Below are 20,223 nucleotides of genomic sequence, written 5' to 3'. Positions count from 1 at the left end.
CATCTGTCAGTCATTCGTTCATTCATTCGCTCATTCATTCATTCATTCATTCATCCATTCGTTCGTTCATTCATCTATTCATTCATTTATATGTTTGTTCATTCAGTCATTCATTTCTATATACATTTGATTAATTATTTATTTTTTCAAATTCAGTTTTCATTATTCATTAACTAATTCAATTACTCAATTACATATTTATACATTTATCAATGTTTTCACCTAATAATTCACTCAATTCCTAATTAATTCATTCATTTCTTTATTCACCATTCAATCAATCAACAAAATCATGTCTTCATTCACCAATCAATCAATTACTCAATCAATACATTCCTTCATTCACCATTCAATCAATCGTTCAATCAGTCAATAATTTCTTCATTCAATCAATTAATGCATTTCTTCATTCACCAATCATGCAATTACCAAGCCCCATGGGCGAGACCTTCAGGGCAAGGTTGCGTCAATTTCCGGCCCTCGTGAACAACTGCACGATCGACTGGTTCAACGAGTGGCCGCAAGACGCTCTGGAATCAGTGGCCAGGAGGTGTTTTGATGGGTTGGGGGTCTTGGCCGAAGAGGATGAAAACGTTAAAGATGGGCTGGTTAGTAGTGGTAGCGGTGCTGGTCTATAACATTGAATGAACGCTGAAACTGTTACTACAATTACTACTAATACAACGACGGCGGCTACTACTACTACTACTTCCAACAGATCACAATGTGTCAAATGATGCATTGCAGCACGGCACAGGCGTCGCTGAAGTTCAAGGCCAACCTGAACAGGTACAACTACGTGACCCCGGCCAGTTACCTTGACCTTTTGAAACTCTTCAAGACCCTCCTTCATATGAAAAAGACTGAATTGAGTACAGCTTTTAATAGGACGAGGATTGGCCTAGATAAGGTTCGATGGATGTTTTGTTTGTTCGTTTGTTCGTTTGTTCGTTCGTTCGTTTAGTCATCACCACCACCACTACCACCATCATCGTCATCATGAACAGCTGCTAACGACAGCCGATGAAGTAGCGATTCTACAGTTGGATCTGGAGCGGATGCAGCCGCTGCTAGATGAAGCTACGAGAGAGGCTGTCGAAACTGTCGAACAGATCACTGAGGACACGGTTGGATGAATGAGCGATGGCTGGATGGATGAATGAATGATTGAATGAAAGGAAGGATTGATCGATGAATGGACGAATAAACGAATGAATGAATAAGCGAACGAACTAAACAGCGTATGCATGAAAGAAGAAACAGCCTGATCGATTAATAAATAAATAAATGAATGAATGAAAGAATAACTTAATGAATTTAATAATATAAACATGAATTTTTACAAACTTTGAATCTGTCCCCAAGAAAATAGCGGAAGAGACAAAGGCGGTGGTGTTGATGGAAGAGACGGAGGCTGACATCAAAGCAAAAAGCACTCAGGCCATTGCTGACGATGCACAAAGAGATCTCAACGAGGCCCTGCCCGCTCTTGTTAGCTGCTGATTGGTCGATTGATTGATCGGTTGATTGGTTGGTCGATTGGTTAGTCGATTGGTTGATTGGTTGGTTGATTGATTGATTGACATTTATTGAAAGGACGCAGCGTTAGCCAGTTTGAAAACCCTAAACAAGAACGACATCGTAGAGGTGAGGGCCCTCCAACGGCCTCCTGACGGTGTTAAGATGGTCATTGAGGCCGTCTGCATTTTGAAAGGGGCTAAGCCTAAGAAGATTATGGACGAGAAGGTCTGCATTCAAGCAATTTTTGAGTCACTTGTCCATTAATCATTCATTCGTTTGTTTGTTCGCTCATTCGTCCGTTCGTTCGTTCGTTCATTTGTTCAGTCAGTTACTTATTTACTAACTCATTTGAGTGGAGTTCATTCATTTATCCGTACATTCAACCAAGCAGTACACTCGTTCATTCATTTATGCAAGCAAGTCAGTCATTCACTGAGCCAACCAGCTACAAGCCAGCCAACAACATTCGAACAATCAAAAAACGAACCAATCAACCAACAACAACAACATCCAACGAACGAACGAACGAACCAGGGTGGCAAACGAGATGACTTCTGGGACGTAGGCAAGAGTTTGCTGGTGGAGCCGCAGAAGTTCCTCGAAAGCCTCTTCAAGTTTGACAAAGACAACATCAGCGAGACCACCATCAAATCCATCCAGCCCTACATTGACAACGAAGCTTTCCAGCCAGCTGCCATCGCCAAGGTCCTTGCCCCTTGCCCCCTTGCCGCCTTGCTCCTTTGATTTTGTTTTTTTCTTAAATTTCTACGTTCTCACCGTTGTTATTGTGTTATTTATTAATTAAAATATCTTTTGACATTGTTTGTTCACAAGATAAGAACAAAATAGGCACACACACACACGCACACATACACACACGCGCGCACTCACACACACGCACATATACACAGGTATCGAAAGCATGTACATCAATCTGCCAATGGGTCCGTGCCATGCACAAATATCACTTCGTAGCTAAAGCCGTTGCGCCGAAACGCGAAGCACTACGCTTAGCTCAGGAAGATTTAGCTGAAACTCAAGCTAACTTGGCTCTGACTAAGAAAAAGTTGAAAAATGTGACTGACGGATTGAAAGTCTTGCAGGAGCGTTATGAAGAGTGCATTCAAAAGAAGGAGGAGCTAGATAGTAAGGCTAAGGAGTGCGAGGTCAAGCTGTTCAGAGCTGATAAGGTTCGCGTTGCTGCTGTTGTTGTTGTATTTGTTTTTGTTTGTTTGTTTGTATGTATGTTTGTTTGTTTGTTTGTTTGTTTGTTTGTTTGTTTGTTTGTTTGTTTGTTTGTTTGTTTGTTTGTTTGTTTGTTTGTTTGTTTGTTTGTTTGTTTGTTTGTTTGTTTGTTTGTTGATATGTTGGTGTTTGTGTGTTTGTGTTTGAAACATTTGTTGATTAAATAACAAAATTTTTAATAATTAAATTTCCACGTCGCCATCAAAATTGAACTAACCTCTCTCTTCCACATTCAACCGACCAATCAAATTCAAACCTATCGCACCCTGGCAGCTGATTGGCGGACTGGCAGACGAAAGAAATCGCTGGAACGAATCGATCAACAACATCGAGACCACTTTTAAAAATATCGTCGGTGACGTCATCGTCGCTAGTGGCTGCATCGCCTACCTGGGCGCGTTCACCGTACGAAAATTATTATTAATATATATTTTATTAATTATGAAAATAATTAAAATTACGGGGAAAATTACAGTTTTTAATTGTATTTAATAACAATAATAAAATTATTATTCTTAAATAAATTTTTAAAGAGAGAAAAATTTTTTTTATTCAGGGCGAATACAGACAAGAGCTTGTAAGTAGCTGGATTTTAAAACTGGCGGATCTTGAAATACCACACAACCAAGCTTCAGGTCAATTAACCAACCAATCAATCAACCAATCAATCAGTCAATCAATCAATCAACCAACCAATTAATTATAATTAATTATCTGACTAACCAATCTGTCTACCTATCCGTCCGCTGAAATCATTCATTCAAACCGCCCATCAAGTTGAATGAACTGATTGAAATTCAGGCCTCGTTGAAACGCTCGGCAATCAAATGCTCATAAGAAACTGGCAGATAGCCGGATTACCGAAAGACTCGCTAAGTATCGAAAATGGCGTCATTGTCCAGTATTCGAAGAGATGTCCGTTATTTATCGATCCTCAGGGTCAGGCTAACAAGTGGATAAAGAATTTGGTCAGTTGATTGGTTATTTGGTTGGCTGGTTGGCCGCCAGTCAGCTGGTCGGTTGGCCGGTTGGTTTTTTAATTTGAGGAGCTTTTTTTTGTATTTTCTGTATTTGAAGTTCGAATTTTAAATTTAAAAATTTTTTAAAGATTTTTAGTTTTTTATATTCACAGGAGAAAGAGAATTTGATCGAAGTCGTCAAACTGACCGACAAGGATTTCCAAAGAAATCTCGAAAACTCGATCCGATTCGGTAAACCGTGTCTGCTGGAAAATATCGGCGAAGAAATCGATCCGACTCTGGAACCGATACTACTTAAACAAGTCGGTCTCGATTGATTTGTCATGGTAATAATGATAACGGAGATGAATTTTTATAATAATAACTATAACACTGCTACCAATATTAATAATAATTAATAATAATTCAGTCAATCAATCTTTTATTCATCCAATCAATCATTCATTCATTCAGTCATTCATTCACTCAATCAACCATTCATTCAGTCGTCCAATCATTCAACCAGGTATTCAAACAAGATGGTACACTCGTGGTGAAGCTGGGTGACGCGTTGATACCCTTCCACAACGACTTCAAATTCTACCTGACCACCAAACTCCCAAACCCGCACTACTCAGCCGAGGTCTCCACCAAGGTCACCCTCGTTAACTTCACCCTTTCCCCAAGGTGGGTCCTCTGTTGGTGATAGCATGGCGCATATGATTGGCTTGTATGAATGTGAATGAATGCATCTCGTACATGCACGTCTGGTAAAATATCGTTTATAATTTGTGTTAATACGGAACATACATCACACACACACGTACAAACGCACGCACACGCACCACAGCGGTTTAGAAGGCCAGCTATTAGGGATGGTGGTAGCAGAAGAGAGGCCAGATCTAGAGGACGCAAAGAACCAATTGATCGTGAATAGCGCGAAAATGAGAGCCGAGCTAAACGAAATCGAAGATAAGATTCTGACGAGGTTGAGTTCCTCCGAAGGCAACCCAGTCGACGACCTTGACCTCATCATGACTCTGGAGGCCTCCAAATTGAAATCGGCAGACATAAAGGTCATTCCTTGTATGTTTTTTTTTGTCATGTGTGATAATTTTTTTGCCTTTCGTTCTCGTTGTAGCAGTCTTAATTGTCTAATTAGTCTATCACCAGTGAAAGTATATGTGAAACTAAAGTTTGCAAATTCTTAGGAATGTATCTAGATAAAAAATTTACATTTGTACCTCGCGTAAAAACTGTTGCTTCAAAGTTCGCCAGAGGCCTTGGCTTAATCAACAAATACAAATTTTATCTTCCCACTGGAAGTCGTACGTTACTGTGTGTGTAATGTATTGCGTCTGCCATACGTTAACTATTGTAATTTAGTTTGGGCTGTAATGTATAAATCCAAGACTGAAGCAATTTCTCAACTCATGGGAAGGGCTGTAAAAAGGCTCTCAGACAGCTACCTTCATTCAATGAATTCTAGAAATGTTTCGACGCGATCAAACCTCTCGTCTTCTCTTTCACGCGACAACATGCTCACCTTACGGAAATTTTCGTCTTCAAACATGCATTCGTTGATTACTTCAAATACAAAAAAGTCAGAGAAACACAACAACAAAACTGTCTTGTTTTAAAACCGGCAAAAAAGAGCAATTTATTTTTTCATCATATTAATAGTTGCTCGGGTCCCGACTTTGTACAAATTTAAAAAGATCTTGGAATTGTGCTTGTTCTAATGGGTTTTTTAAATTGTCATTAGCACTTTATTTATACATTAAAATGCTGAATTATTTGAATTTTATTTTTACAGTTTCACTGTACCCTTTCTGTTTAAAATTACTCACATTTAAATTAACTCTTCTGAAAAGTTGTCAGGCTCGATAAACCTTGCGTTTTATCTCAATTACCCGAGAAATTATTTCCAATTTATTTGGAATTGTTGTTGAATAAAAGATCATTTCATTTCGAAAACCAGGCGAAAGTAGTAGCGGCTGAGCAGACGGAACGCGACATTGACGACACGCGCAGCCAGTACACGCCAGTGGCAACGAACACTCAGATTTTGTTTTTCAGCGTCTCCAATTTGAACCTCATCGACCCGATGTACCAGTACTCACTGGGCTGGTTCATCAATATCTTCATCAACAGTATTCACAACGCTAGATCGTCCGGTGTGTGTGTGTGTTTGTGTGTCTGTGTATGTGTGTGTGTATGTTTGTGTATGTGTGTCCATCGTTGTCATTGATGTTTAGATTTTTTGTGCGTCTGAATGTATGTGTATGTGTGTGTACGTGTGTGTGTGTGTACGGTGTACGTATGTGTGTGTATACAACATCAACATCATAACCATCACAACGAACAACGACAACAACAACAACAATAGATCAAATAGCAAAGAGATGTGCCTCCATAAACGACTACTTCACTTACAATCTCTACTGTAACGTCTGCAGGAGCCTCTTCGAGAAGCACAAGCAGCTCTTTGCACTCCTACTCTCCATTCGAACCCTACAAAATGTCAACAAGATTGATGAAGTCAGTGGTGATGATGATGCTGATGTAACAATGGTGGTGATGATGATGATGATGATGATGTGATTAAATTCTGATGACAATACTCGTCACTCCTGCTAGGACGAATACAGATTCCTATTGGCTGGCAGTTCGTTGACGTCATCGAAAGATCTACCCAATCCCGCACCTGATTGGCTGTCGGATAGATCGTGGGCGGAAATTAGGAACCTGGCCTCCGTGAAAGCCTACAAGAATATCGTGGAATATTTTGTCGAAGATGCCAATCAATTTAAAGAGATGTTCCAACATGCTGAACCGCATAGGTAGCAGTAGTAGAAGAAGTAGCTATTGTAGCAGCAGCAGTAGTAGAAGTAGTAGCTGTTGTAGCAGCAGCAGTAGTAGTAGTAGTAGTAGTAGTAGTAGGGGTAGTAGCAGCAGCAGTAGCAGTAGTTGTACCGTATAATTTCTTGTTTTTACACTAACAGAACAGTGATGTACAGACGTGTTACCGCAAAGATAAACTCCTAAATAAACCTGACTTTCAGTTAATCGTTAACTATCAATCATCGCCATCACCATCATCATCATCATCATTGACGTCATTATGATCACCATCATTATCAGGATGACATTTCCGGAACCTTGGCAAAGCGAGACGACGGATTTCCAGAAGATCCTGTTAATCCGCTGCCTGCGTCCGGACAAACTGACGAACGCCATGCAGGATTTTGTGGTGAAAACTTTGGGTAAGCAGTTTGTTGAGCCCCAGACTGCAAATCTGGGGGTAGTTTTCAAGGATTCCTCCCCCGTTTGTCCGCTTATCTTCATCCTATCACAGGGTTCGGTTTGTTTGTTTGTTTGTTCGTTCGTCTTATTTTTTATAAAATTATTTATCCATCCATCAATTTATTCATTCATCTATTCATTTATTTATTTATCAATTCATTTATTTATTCATCTATTCATTCATTCATCTATTCATTCATTCATCTATTCATTCATTCATCCATTCATTCATTCATCCATCCGTCCATCTAGGGACTGACCCAGCAGTTGATTTGTACAAATTCGCAGAGGAGATGAAATTCTCAAAGAAACTCAGTTCCATATCGTTGGGTCAAGGACAGGTATGTGTGTGTGTGGGTGCGTGTGTGCGTGTGCGTGCGTCTGTGTGTGCGTGTGTCTAATTTTATATAAAAGTAACAATTTATAAACCGCTCACACTCACACAAGCATACGCAAATCCAAACTTTAAAAAAACTTTGATTATTACATAAGGTACTAAGACGCACGCGAATACATAAATACATACAAACACTCACACACACAAACACACACATACACACACACACACTTAAACACACACACACATAAACAAGGGGCCCATAGCGGAGCAGATGATGTTAGAAGCAATGGACCGCGGGTTTTGGGTCTTCTTTCAAAATTGCCACCTCGCTCCTAGCTGGATGCCATCTCTCGAGAAATTGATCAGCAACATTCGCATGGAAACTGTTAGTAATGGTGACGATGACAACGATGATGTTGTTGTTGTTGCTGCTGCTGTTGCTGCTGCTGTGGCTACTGTGGCCGCTGCCAATATTGATTAAAAATATCTAATTTTTTTCTCCGTTATCGACATGACCATTGTTACGGCCGCATCGCCACCATCACCATCTGGCCATCCAATCAAAATGAAGGTACACAAAGACTTCAGACTATGGCTGACCAGCATGCCAAGCCCTCAGTTTCCGGTTTTTATTCTCCAAAATGGCGCCAAAATGACGATGGAGCCCCCGAGGGGTATCAAGGCGAACCTTTTGAAAGCTTACAGCAACTTCAACGACGATTTCTTCAGGAAGATTGATGCTGAATACGTTTGTGTCGAGAGATTTTCAAATTTATATAAAAAAATTTATTTAATTAGTTTAAATCAATCAATCATTCAGTCAATTAACCAATCAAGCAATTAATCAACTAATTACTCAGTCAACTAACCAATCAATCAAATGACCAAACAGCCAACCAATCCATCCAACCAATCAAAGAAACAAACCAACCAATCCCAAATCAGGTACACAATTTTAAGCTCATCCTCTTCTCATTATGCCTCTTTCACGGCGTCATATTAGAGCGTAGAAAGTTCGGCGCCCTGGGGTTCAACATACCGTACGAGTTTACAGACGGCGATTTACGTATTTGTGTCAGCCAGTTAAAAATGTTCCTAGATGATTATTCCACTGTACCTTTCAAGGTATCCGTCGCTCTGTTTGTGAGAACGTTTTATGTGTCTGTGTCGATATACGTACGTATTTTTGGTATGGTGTGTGTGAGTGTGTGTGTGTTTTGTGTATGAGTGTGTATGTGTTTTGTGTATGATGTGTGTGTGTTTTGTGTATGATGTGTGTGTGTGTGTTTTGTGTATGATGTGTGTGTGTTTTGTGTATGATGTGTGTGTGTGTGTTTTGTGTATGATGTGTGTGTGTTTTGTGTGTGAGTGTGTGTGTGTGTTTTGTGTACGATGTGTGTGTGTTTTGTGTATGATGTGTGTGTGTTTTGTGTGTGTGTTTTGTGTATGATGTGTGTGTGTTTTTTGTATGATGTGTGTGTGTTTTGTGTATGATGTGTGTGTGTGTTTTGTGTAGGATGTGTGTGTGTTTTGTGTGATGTGTGTGTGTTTTGTGTATGATGTGTGTGTGTTTTGTGTTGCGTGTTCCTGTTTCGGTATGTTAGGTGTGTGTGTGTGTACTGCAATTGTGTATTTTTTTCAAATTAAATCATTTCGCGTGTACGTACGTCTGTAGATGGTAATTAACTAAACGATATATTGAGGTATCGAAATAAGCATTCGTGCGAAGTTTACCTGAAGATTTTTAGATTTGTCAGAAAAATTCCTCAAATGAACTTTGAACTACCATTGTAGGTCTTATCATACACGGCTGGGGAGATAAATTATGGCGGCCGTGTTACGGACGATTGGGATCGGCGGACGATGAAGAGCATTCTGTCGGATTTCTACACCAAGAGCGTTCTCGATTCGAACTATTCGTTTAGCGGTAATTACTCCCAAATCGATGCCGGATCCGATCAGAATGTGAGTCGGTTTATCGGTATTTGTTGTGTTGTTACTGTGCAGCGAGAATTATGTAATATTTAATTACTACAATAACAACATCTCAACGTGGTTAATAACGACATCATCGTCATCAGCGTCGTCCAACAAAAACATCATCATAATATAACAACAACATCAACAGGACTACATAACTTACATAAAATCACTACCCCTTAACGACCCCTCCGAAATCTTCGGCCTACACGAGAACGCTAACATCACATTCGCGCGAAACGAAGCTTACGAGCAGCTAGGAGCGCTACTTCTACTGCAGCCGAAAAGCTCGGCGGCTGGGGAATTTTCTAGAGAAAAGGTTTTTAGGCATGTTCTTTTGTGTCGGTGTTTGTTCGTTTTTAGTATTTTCATTATAATTATTAAATATTATTTTATTTTATTAATTATTAGATATTATAACTATTTTTATTATTATGATGATAATTATTATGTAATAAATATGATAAATAAATTATTATTATTATTATGATGATGATGATGACAAGGTCGTGAGTGAGGTTGCACAGTCCATACACAGTGTAGTACCCCAGGAGATTAACTTGAAGAACGTACTAGCCCTATACCCGGTACTCTACGAGCAATCAATGAATACCGTCCTCACACAGGAAATTGTCAGGTATGTGTGTGTGTGTGTGTGTGTGTACGTGTTTGTGTGTGTGTGTGTACGTGTTTGTGTACGTACGTGTTTGTGTACGTACGTGTGTGTGCGTGTGTAGATACCCGATACCCAGTTGGCCAACCGCAGGTACAACCAGCTCCTCTCGGTGATTCGATCGACCCTGTCTGACCTCTTTAAAGCCCTCAGCGGGCAGGTCATAATGTCACACGACCTTGAACTTATGTCCAACAGCCTCTTCAATAATCAGGTTCCAGAGAAATGGAGCAACAAGGTGAGATAGAGATGATTATATGATGATGGAGAGAGAGAGAGGAGAGAGAGAGAAAGAGAGTGAATGAATGAATGAAAAAAAGAGTGCAAAAGATTGTAAGAATGAAAGAGAGAAGGAATGATAGTAAAGAAAGAAAATAATTACATATCAGTGATAAACTAAATGATAGGCCCCAATACTTTTTTAAAGCCCTTAAAAATTCTCGCATTAAATTAATTAAATTCAATCATTCAATCAATCTACCAACCAATCAGCAAATCAATCAATTAATCAATCAACCAATTAAACAACTAATTAATCAGCCAACCAATCAACCAACCAATCAACCAACCAATCAACACAGGCCTATCCATCCTTGAAGCCATTATCCTCTTGGGTCACTGATCTTAGAGAAAGGATCGACTTCCTCAATAGCTGGATTGAAAGAGGGACACCAAATGTTCGGGTTTTTCCAACATCTTCTTCATCATCAACAGTATCATAATTAATATCATAATTTGTATCATAATTTGTATTATTAGTAGTATCATCGTTAGTATCATCGCCAGTATACTTATTATTATTAATATTATCTTCTTCTTCCTTTTCATCGTCATCCTCTTAATTATTTCTTTATCGTTATCATCTTTACCGGCGACGCAAAATCCTCGTCATCGTCATCACAATCATCAGTGACGTAATCGTCACCGCCAACGTCATCAGTGACGTCATCATCGCTATTTAGGTTTTTTGGATTTCCGGGTTTTTCTTCCCGCAAGCTTTCCTAACGGGAACTCTTCAAAATTTTGCCAGGCAGAACTTGATACCCATTGATACTATATCATTCGACTTTCAGGTTATCATGATGGTGTAGTAGTAGTAGTAGTAACAGTACTAGTAGTAGTAATACACCATCATTATCATCATCATCACTATATCAGGTGATGAAACAGCCGGCGGACAGCATACTGGAGCCACCGGAAAAGGGTTGTTACGTCACGGGGCTATTTCTAGAGGGGGCCCGTTGGGACATGAGGAGATTCCGGTTAATCTATTGAGTAATTAGTTGAATACCGTCACGATTACCGTAAACCGATATTGTAGATTATACCGAGACAGTATATCATATCGATACTGTAGATTATATCGAGACAGTATATCATATCGATACTGTAGATTATATCGAGACAGTATATCATATCGATACTGTAGATTATATCGAGACAGTATATCATATCGATACTGTAGATTATATCGAGACAGTATATCATATCGATACTGTAGATTATACCGAGACAGTATATCATATCGATACTGTAGATTATATCGAGACAGTATATCATATCGATACTGTAGATTATATCGAGACAGTATATCATATCGATACTGTAGATTATATCGAGACAGTATATCATATCGATACTGTAGATTATACCGAGACAGTATATTATACCGATACCAAAGATTATACCGAAACCGCTTATTATAATTAATAAATTAGACAATTATACTATATCAGTATCAATAAGGTACTTCACAAAATACCGATATATATAACGATGCCGTGTATAGCATCCGATATCTTATACCGATACCGACAGGTTAGAAGAATCGAATCTGAAAGAGTTGTACACGAAAATGCCGTGCCTGTGGTTGAAGCCGGTATCTTCTAGGAAACGACATTCAATTGGTCTGTATGAGTGCCCCGTCTATAAGACCCTTAAGAGAGCCGGTTGGTCGGTTTGTTGGTTGGTCGGTTGGTTGGTTGACTGGTTGGTTTGTTGGTTGGTTGGCTGGCTGGTTGGTTGGCTGGTTTCATTTCACAATCAAATATTAATAATGAATCAATTCACACAATCATTCAATCGATAAATCAATCACTAATAATCAGTCGCACAACCAATCAGTCAATCAATCAATCAAATCAACCAAGCAAATCATTCAACTAATCAAGTTACTCACCCAACCAACCAATCAAATCGTTCGACAAATCAATTCATTTGCCCAACCAATCGCGCGATTTCCAGGCGTTCTATCAACCACGGGGCACTCGACGAATTTCGTTTTTTCAGTGGAAATCCCCACCAACAAGCAACAAAAACACTGGATCAAAAGGGGCGTGGCTTTGTTATGTGCTCTGGACTATTAATAAACATGGGCGGAGTCATGAATGAATTATAAATAGTACTAATTGATAAGAATTTAATTGGTTAGGTGAATGTATTAGTTTGGATCGGTTGGTTAATGATGATTGAAAAAGTTATGAATAAATTAAAGTAGTACCAATTAATATTTATAAATATTAATTAATATTGATTGACGGCGGGCGGAGTTATAAATTAATTAGTGTTATTAACAAAGATTTATGTATATTAATTAGTTATGATTGACATTTTGACGTTAATGCGTGAATTTTGCTGTTGCTTTCACGAGTTATATAGATAGATAAGTAGATCTATTTATTTATAGAAATTTATTTTTAGTTAAATTTGGATTTTATTAATTAATTAATTTATTTATTTATTTACATGTCAAGTCGGTTATTTAATCTTATGTTAATTAAATTGAAATAAATTAGAAGCCGAAACAAAACAGAAACAAACGATCAGATAGATAGATAGATAGCAATAACAATATAATAGAAATTTTATCCTCATCAGCCTAGTCATCTAGATATTTTTCAACAACAACATTATCTACAACAACAACATCTACAACAACAACATCATCATCTACAACAACAACATCATCTACAACAACAACATCTACAACAACATCTACAACATCATCTACAACAACAACATCAACAACATCAACAACAACATTATCATCAACGCCGACATCATCATCTTCATTACTCTATTAATTTCACGTGCATTGTAACTAGAATGGCTTCCCACTGGTCTGGCCAGACAAAATTTGGGTAGTCATCTCTCAGCCAATCAGGTACATTGCTCACGTCACTTCCGGGTAAGAATAAACAAATGAATCTTTTTCCGGTTTCGATGTTTTTGCTGATGCTCTTCTTGACGCTATTTGTCGCTGCGGTCGCAACCGCGGTAGCAGATGATGATGATGATGATGTTGTTGTTGGTGATGCTTCTGTTTCGGGGGATTTATTTAAATTATTAATGTTGTTGTTGCTGCTGTTGTTGTTGTTGTTATTCAGTTTAGTCCCATTGGTTCGTTTGTACTCCTCTTTCATTAATCTGTAGACTAATTTGGAATGCAACTTTCCTTTGTTGTACGGGCATGCTGCTGCTGTTGCTGTTGTTTTGTTGTTTTTGTTGCTGTTGACGTTGTTATTGTTGTTGTTGAGTTTGTTGTTGTTGTTGTTGTTGTTGAGTTTGTTGTTGATGCTGCCGTCGTTGTTGTTGATAGTGTCATTCTTATTACTGTCTTAAATTCAGTGATTATTGTTAAAGTGTTATTATTAGCAGAAGTAATAGTAGTAGCAGCAGTGGTAGTAGAAGCAGTAGTAGTAGCAGTAGTAGTAATAGTATTATTATTAGTATTATTATTGTTGTTGTTCTAACCTGTCCTATTGAAACACGGGCATCTGATTCCTGGCCTCACTGTACTCTTGTAAGAGGTGGTTACTAAAACTATGACGTAGTCAACCTATTATTATTATTATTGTTATTATTATTTATTATTATTATTATTTATAATTTTTTATTATTCCTGTTATCATAAAGACGAGAACGATCATCCGTTGAATAGTAGTTAACGTAAAGCAATTTAAACTTAAACTCATCCTAAAATTAGCCAGTTACGCGCAGACACTCAAAAATACATGAAATAAATTTCATTTTATTCATTCACTTTTTTATTCATTCATTCATTTCTTTCATCCATTCGTTCATTTCATGAATTAATGCATCCACTTACGAAATTGAACCTTTCTTCGACCCATTTCCTCTGCTCGGCGTCACCTTTTCCAGCCAACAGACAATCCACCGACACGGCGATTTTATTCTTCTGTAGAAATTTACAAACTTTGACAACTTTCGCGATTTCATCGTTGTTGCGCGCGCAATGAGTGATGAACGCAGTTATCTGCACGGAGTTTCGCCGCAGTAAGGATTGCGGGATGAGGCTGTTGTAGCTGGCTACCGTTTTCGTTGTGGACGATGACGTCTGTGACGTTGACGATGGCACGCGGAATTGTTTTTTGACGTTGTTGCTGTTGTTGTTGCTGTTGTTGTTGTTGTTGATGCTGCTGCTTCGGGTTGTAGATGACGCTTTCTCTTGGTGCCTCTTATGCTCTACTAAGTTTAATCGATCGAGGTGAGTGTTGTTACAAATTATACTTTTGCGACAACTCAGTAGCTGCTGCTGCTGCTGTTGAGAGCTTACCCTGGATTTCATTGGATCCCAGTAACGATTATCCCTCCAGAGGCAGTGACTAATTGGGACGTGATCCGTCAAAATCGGCCAATCGTCTAGCGGGTCGGAGAAATAATTGACGCAACTACTACAATTCGTGAATCTCACGTTTGAAGGCATTTCGTCAGGAATTGAACTTAAGTTTAAATTATTTATCTGAAATAGGCGTTGTTGTGTGCTTGTAGAGTTGGACGAGTTAGGTCGATGAAATCGTCTTGAAGGTATGCTACTGCAGGCCGTGCAACATGAGTTAGTCATCTGCGACCAGCGATTGTCGTCGAAGTTGTCGTTACAATCGTTGCTTTCGGGGCGTTTTTCGTCTGATAAGATGAAGGTGTTGGTTGCTGTAGATTCGGAGTTTAACGTGTTCCTATTGTAACGACTGTCTCGTTTCGTTTGGACAAATGTCGATATGGAGTTCATAGATTGCCGCTCAGACGATATATCTGTGTGAGTTTATATGTATAAATCGAAATTGTTGCTATCTATGGTGGATAAAAAATATAAATTGGTAATTTCTTGTCTGAAATTTTTTTTAAATTAAAAGTTTTCATCCAGTCAAGAAATAAAAGAAAACCTTTGAGATAGACTTCAAGAATATCAATGCAAGCGACGTTGTTGATCAGTCTACAGGCGTCCAATATGTCGGAAACCTTCAAGTCTCCACAGAACTTCTCGAAAAAAACTAAAGTCGGACTGCCCATCTGAATCGGACTGTTCTGAGCTAAACTTTTGCACCACTTTCAAGAAATTATTGATCAAAATGAAACATTATCGTAATTTTAATAATAAATTTTTGATTACAGTGAGATCGTTGGTTTGTTGGGGTTTATATATGCACGCAGTAAGTGTTGATATAGTTACTATTAGCAAGAAATGACCAACTTACCCTACGTGTGAGGACGTTATGTCCTAATTTTTCTGCCAAATGTTCCCAATCTGACCCACCACTATCATCCAGGTGCATGGCTAACTTCTCCTTCCACAAGCCAGGAATAAATTTAAAATACAAATCCTCATTGCTAGTACTGTTTCTTTGATAATTGTATATAGTTGAATTTATAGACATTTTTCTAGGAATTTATAGGTTTAATTGCGAGATTCAATCATGAAGTTTGGGAAACTAACACATTGGTTTTCCCGATCTAGGAAGCGAAATATTTTAGGAAAATGTGTTCAAAAATCTCAATTTAGAAGTTCAATGATTTCAAATGTAAACAAAACAGTGAAAAAACTATTATTTCAATGTAATAAACTTTAATTTTTTATATAGTTATTCGAAAAATGGGAAATTTGATGATAGAAATTAGCTGGTTTCATTATCTACCCAATAGTTGTACGCTAGAAAAAATTTGGCCTGTACAGTCACGTGCCAAAAAGTTTTTTTTCTAATTGAAAACAAATAATTTAAGTGGTAAAATCCTAATTATTTAGTATAAAAATTTATTTTAGATTTCAATTTTTGTCAACATTTTTGAAATATTTTATAAAAATTAAATATTTAAAATATCTCCAGAGATTTGTTTTCTGAAGTTTTATAAAGTTCCGGTAGTAGAAATAGTTTTTTTTTGTTTTGTACATTAGTTTACTTGGCGAGAAAAACTAAGGTCGGTGATCTTTGATTAGTAATTCGCTTGGAATTTTTTAAATGTTTTAAACGTGAATCATAATTTAAATTTTAAAATTATTTGTTCTGGCAATTATTTTACTATTAAATTAGAAATGTAATTATAATAATATTTGATTAATTTATTTTATTATTATTTTATGATAAAATTTATTTTATAAAATTTTATGATAAAACTTTCATCTCTACTACGACTACCTCTTATTTGAAATTTAAAATTAGGGATTTTTATTTGATTTTATTTTTAATCAAATTTATTAATTCAATTTAATTTTTGCAGTGGTTTTTTCTATTGTTTTTCTTGTTTAATGTTCATCATCATCAGAAGAAGATAATTATTAGTTTTAAATAAATTATGGGGAAATTGTTATCAAAAATATTCGGGAATAAAGAGATGAGGATTCTTATGTTAGGTCTGGATGCAGCTGGAAAAACGAGTTAGTAAAAAAAATTCATTTTAAATTTGGAAATAAATAAAATAAAGAAATAAATTCTGTTTGGTTTTTATTTTATTTTAACAATTTCTAATTTTAAAAATTTTATTAAATGTAACTAATTTCTGCCTAATTTTATTCATTTTTCATGATTATCATTGAATATATAAATGAGAATTTTATTTTTTTCATATTTTTTGGCAGCCATTTTATACAAATTGAAGTTAGGCCAATCAGTGACCACCATCCCGACTGTCGGTTTCAACGTTGAAACAGTGAAATACAAAAATGTCAAATTTAACATTTGGGTTAGTGTACTTAAGTTTATAAGTTCCTAATTTGTTAGTGAAGATGGCTGACTGCTAGTTTGGTTGACTAATTATTTAGATAAACAGCTTACTTAGGTCATTTAATTAGATAATTAGTTAAATTTACTCAAAAAATGTTGACCTTTAACCTTTCCAATTAATTTATTAAAATTTTCTAATAAATTTCTGTTTAAAACATACATCTAATAAAACTCTGAAATTTTTATAAATAAGTTTTTATTTCTCAATTTAAATTTCATGAAAAAACTTTCCTAACTGAACATGTTTAGACTCTTTAATTGCTCTCTTTCTTCAAAAAACACATCTATCTCTAATTTTCCTAATCTCCTTTTCAAAAATAATTTATTCACAATTTTCCCTAATTCCTAATTTTTCCTGATCAGGACGTGGGGGGCCAGGACAAGATCCGCCCGCTGTGGCGACACTACTACACAGGCACCCAGGGTCTGATATATGTGGTGGACTGCGCTGACCGCGATCGAGTGGACGAGGCCAGGCAAGAACTCCACCGAATCATCAATGACCGTGAGATGCGTGAGGCCATTATATTAGTATTCGCTAACAAACAGGACCTTCCTGACGGTAATTATTTACTCTTTGGTTTTCTTCTTTCTTTCACTAATTATTATAGGATCTTTGGTTTTTTTCTCTCTCTAACTTTAAGATGGTGTTTGTGGCCGTTGTGTGTAGTTAAGTTTTACCTATTTCTTCTTCAATATCTCTATTTGAGTGAACTAGTCTCTTATATGCAGTTTTACAATTGCACTACATAGATGAGTTTCTAGTTTATCAGTTTTCTCTCTTCTTTTCTCTCTCCCTCTCTCTCTCTCTCTCTCTCTCTCTCTCTCTCTTCTTTCTGACTCTTTCAGTTTTACTTTCTTCATCTCTGAGTAGAGTTCGTTTAATTTGGATTAAATTTTTAACAATATAACTCAACAGTTCACTTCAGCAATTTCGTCATCCTGTCTGTAGTAATATTTCAAAAAAGATGTAATTTGAAAATTTTTAAATTAATTTAAATGTTAATATTAATACAATTCATGTTACATTTATTCATTTCATCATTCATTCATTTATTTTTCCATTCATTCATTTATTTGTTAATTCAATCAATCATTCATGCACCCATCAATTTATTCACTCATTCAATGTAATTCTAAACGACCCCTTATGCAGTTATCAATTCATTCAACAATTCATTCATAGTTCATTCACTAACTCATCCAACAGTTCATCCAACAATTCATCCAACAACTCATCCATTCATTAATTCATTCACGGATCAATTAACATCTACTTACTTCATTCACTGTAAATTGAAATATCCAACGCCAAACAATCCAGCCATGAAGCCGCACGAGATCCAGGAGAAGTTGGGACTAACTAGAATCCGGGATAGAAACTGGTACGTCCAGCCATCCTGTGCCACCACTGGTGATGGACTGTACGAGGGTCTGACCTGGTTGACCTCTAATATCAAGACATAACTCTTTTTTATTTCTTTTATTTATTTATCCATTTTTCTATTTATTCCTTTCATCTTTTCGTTTCTCTCATTCATTCATTCATTCATTCATTCATTCATTCATTTATTAGTTCTTTTGTTCATTCATTCGTTTTTCGATTTACTTGTTAATACATACACACATGCACACATATATGTATGTATACATTTATATATATATATATGTTATATATATGTATACATATATACACATATACATGCATGTATATGTATCAGTTATTATTATTGCTATTTTTATTTGTATAACCATTGAAACATTCACTTAACCATCTTGTGTTGTGTACATGCATTGATACATTTGTACATTCGTCTTCCTTAAGAATTTGTTGACAAAGTTTTTTCAGATAGTTTTTTATTCATAACCTTGACTTGGGCTTGTGTGTGTGTGTGTGTGTGTCACTCTGTAGTTGTTAATATTATATGTATGTGTATGTGTGTGTGTGTATATATATATATATATATATATATATATATATATATATATATATATATATATATATATATATATATATGGATGGTTTGTGTACTAGACTAAAAAATGATTTAACTAATAAACCAGCTAACACGCGTTATTAGTTGCATCTGCAAGATATTATTATTATTGATGTTATTGTTAACTATTATTTTTATTATTATTATTAATTATTGTTGTCGTCTTTTATAGTAAGAAAGGTTTTTTTTACACTGTATATATGAATCAGCACTATGTTAGAAATCTGTTAGAAAAAAAAATCATTCATTCATTCAAATTGTTTACTTTTCATTTCATCATTCATTCATTTGTTGAATTATTCAATCATAATTCACTGACACACCCATATATACACATATACATACATACATATGTACGTACTTACATATATACATGCATACATGTTTTATATACTTTTCTATTACAATGATGATTCCTTGCTAATTAATATTTGTTAGACCTCTGATTGACTGTTGATTCTTAATAGCAAAAGATAAAGATATATATATATATATATATATGTGTGTGTGTGTGTATATATATATATATATATATATATATATATATATATATAAGATCAGGTAGTATTGTATAGTATAGCTAAAAGTTTGTATATTTCTTTCATTTTTTTCATTTCGATCATTCGTTCTTTCTTTTCTTTATTAATTCTTTCATTATATCATTCATTCATTCATCTTGTCATTCATTCATCTTATCATTCATTCATCTTGTCATTCATTCATCTTGTCATTCATTCATCCTGTCATTCGTTCATTCATTTTTTCATTTACTCATTTTGTCATTCATTCAATCATTTATAATTCTTTCATATGTTGCCACTTAGATTCTAACACATGGCTATTGTTAATTCTTATCGACTTTCTTGGGTAGACGAAACTTATTAATATTATTCGTTATAATTATTATTTATTGTTATTGTTATTATTTTTATTATTAATATTATTAGTATTACTAATCATAAATTCCACTTCAGTTTTGTACAATACCTATGTACTATCATTCGAATACGTACATAGCTTTTCTCTTTTTGCTTCGTTAACTTTCTATATTATTACCATGATTCTTATTGGTAACGTTATTTTTATTATTGTTATTAATATTTTATTATTATTGGTAATATTATTATCATTATTATGAATAACACTACAACTATTACCACCAATTACGACGATGTTGGTGATGATG

The 20,223-nt window shown here is 35.9% G+C and overlaps 3 protein-coding genes across 3 annotated transcripts; 2 read left to right on the top strand and 1 right to left on the bottom strand.

Moving 5' to 3' along the window:
• Positions 1-3,593: 3,593 nt before the first annotated feature.
• Positions 3,594-12,390, top strand: HELRODRAFT_156933 (hypothetical protein; the record flags this gene model as incomplete). Its single annotated transcript, XM_009018775.1, has 21 exons — positions 3,594-3,734; positions 3,899-4,048; positions 4,252-4,412; positions 4,576-4,801; positions 5,707-5,902; positions 6,115-6,266; positions 6,366-6,568; positions 6,870-7,084; positions 7,284-7,372; positions 7,625-7,756; positions 7,943-8,123; positions 8,264-8,496; positions 9,166-9,336; positions 9,500-9,670; positions 9,858-9,988; positions 10,118-10,262; positions 10,606-10,701; positions 10,987-11,097; positions 11,183-11,286; positions 11,843-11,973; positions 12,269-12,390. The coding sequence occupies 21 exons, from the start codon at positions 3,594-3,596 to the stop codon at positions 12,388-12,390; spliced, it is 3,261 nt and encodes a 1,086-aa protein (XP_009017023.1).
• A 705-nt stretch (positions 12,391-13,095) lies between these two features.
• Positions 13,096-15,699, bottom strand: HELRODRAFT_172107 (hypothetical protein; the record flags this gene model as incomplete). Its single annotated transcript, XM_009018774.1, has 5 exons — positions 13,096-13,640; positions 13,778-13,862; positions 14,133-15,076; positions 15,208-15,370; positions 15,520-15,699. 5 exons carry the CDS (start codon positions 15,697-15,699, stop codon positions 13,096-13,098), a joined length of 1,917 nt encoding a protein of 638 aa, XP_009017022.1.
• Positions 15,700-16,086: 387 nt separating this feature from the next.
• HELRODRAFT_185548 (hypothetical protein) lies at positions 16,087-19,466 on the top strand. The gene is made up of 5 exons (XM_009018773.1): positions 16,087-16,237; positions 16,538-16,694; positions 16,896-16,999; positions 17,404-17,602; positions 18,365-19,466. The coding sequence occupies exons 2-5, from the start codon at positions 16,613-16,615 to the stop codon at positions 18,505-18,507; spliced, it is 528 nt and encodes a 175-aa protein (XP_009017021.1). The 5' UTR covers positions 16,087-16,237; positions 16,538-16,612; the 3' UTR covers positions 18,508-19,466.
• Positions 19,467-20,223: the final 757 nt, after the last annotated feature.

Source organism: Helobdella robusta (genome assembly GCF_000326865.2).
Source record: "Helobdella robusta unplaced genomic scaffold HELROscaffold_22, whole genome shotgun sequence".
NCBI lineage: Eukaryota > Metazoa > Annelida > Clitellata > Rhynchobdellida > Glossiphoniidae > Helobdella > Helobdella robusta.
Note: the sequence above shows the minus strand (reverse complement) of the source record. Positions and strands in the feature narration are given on the sequence as shown.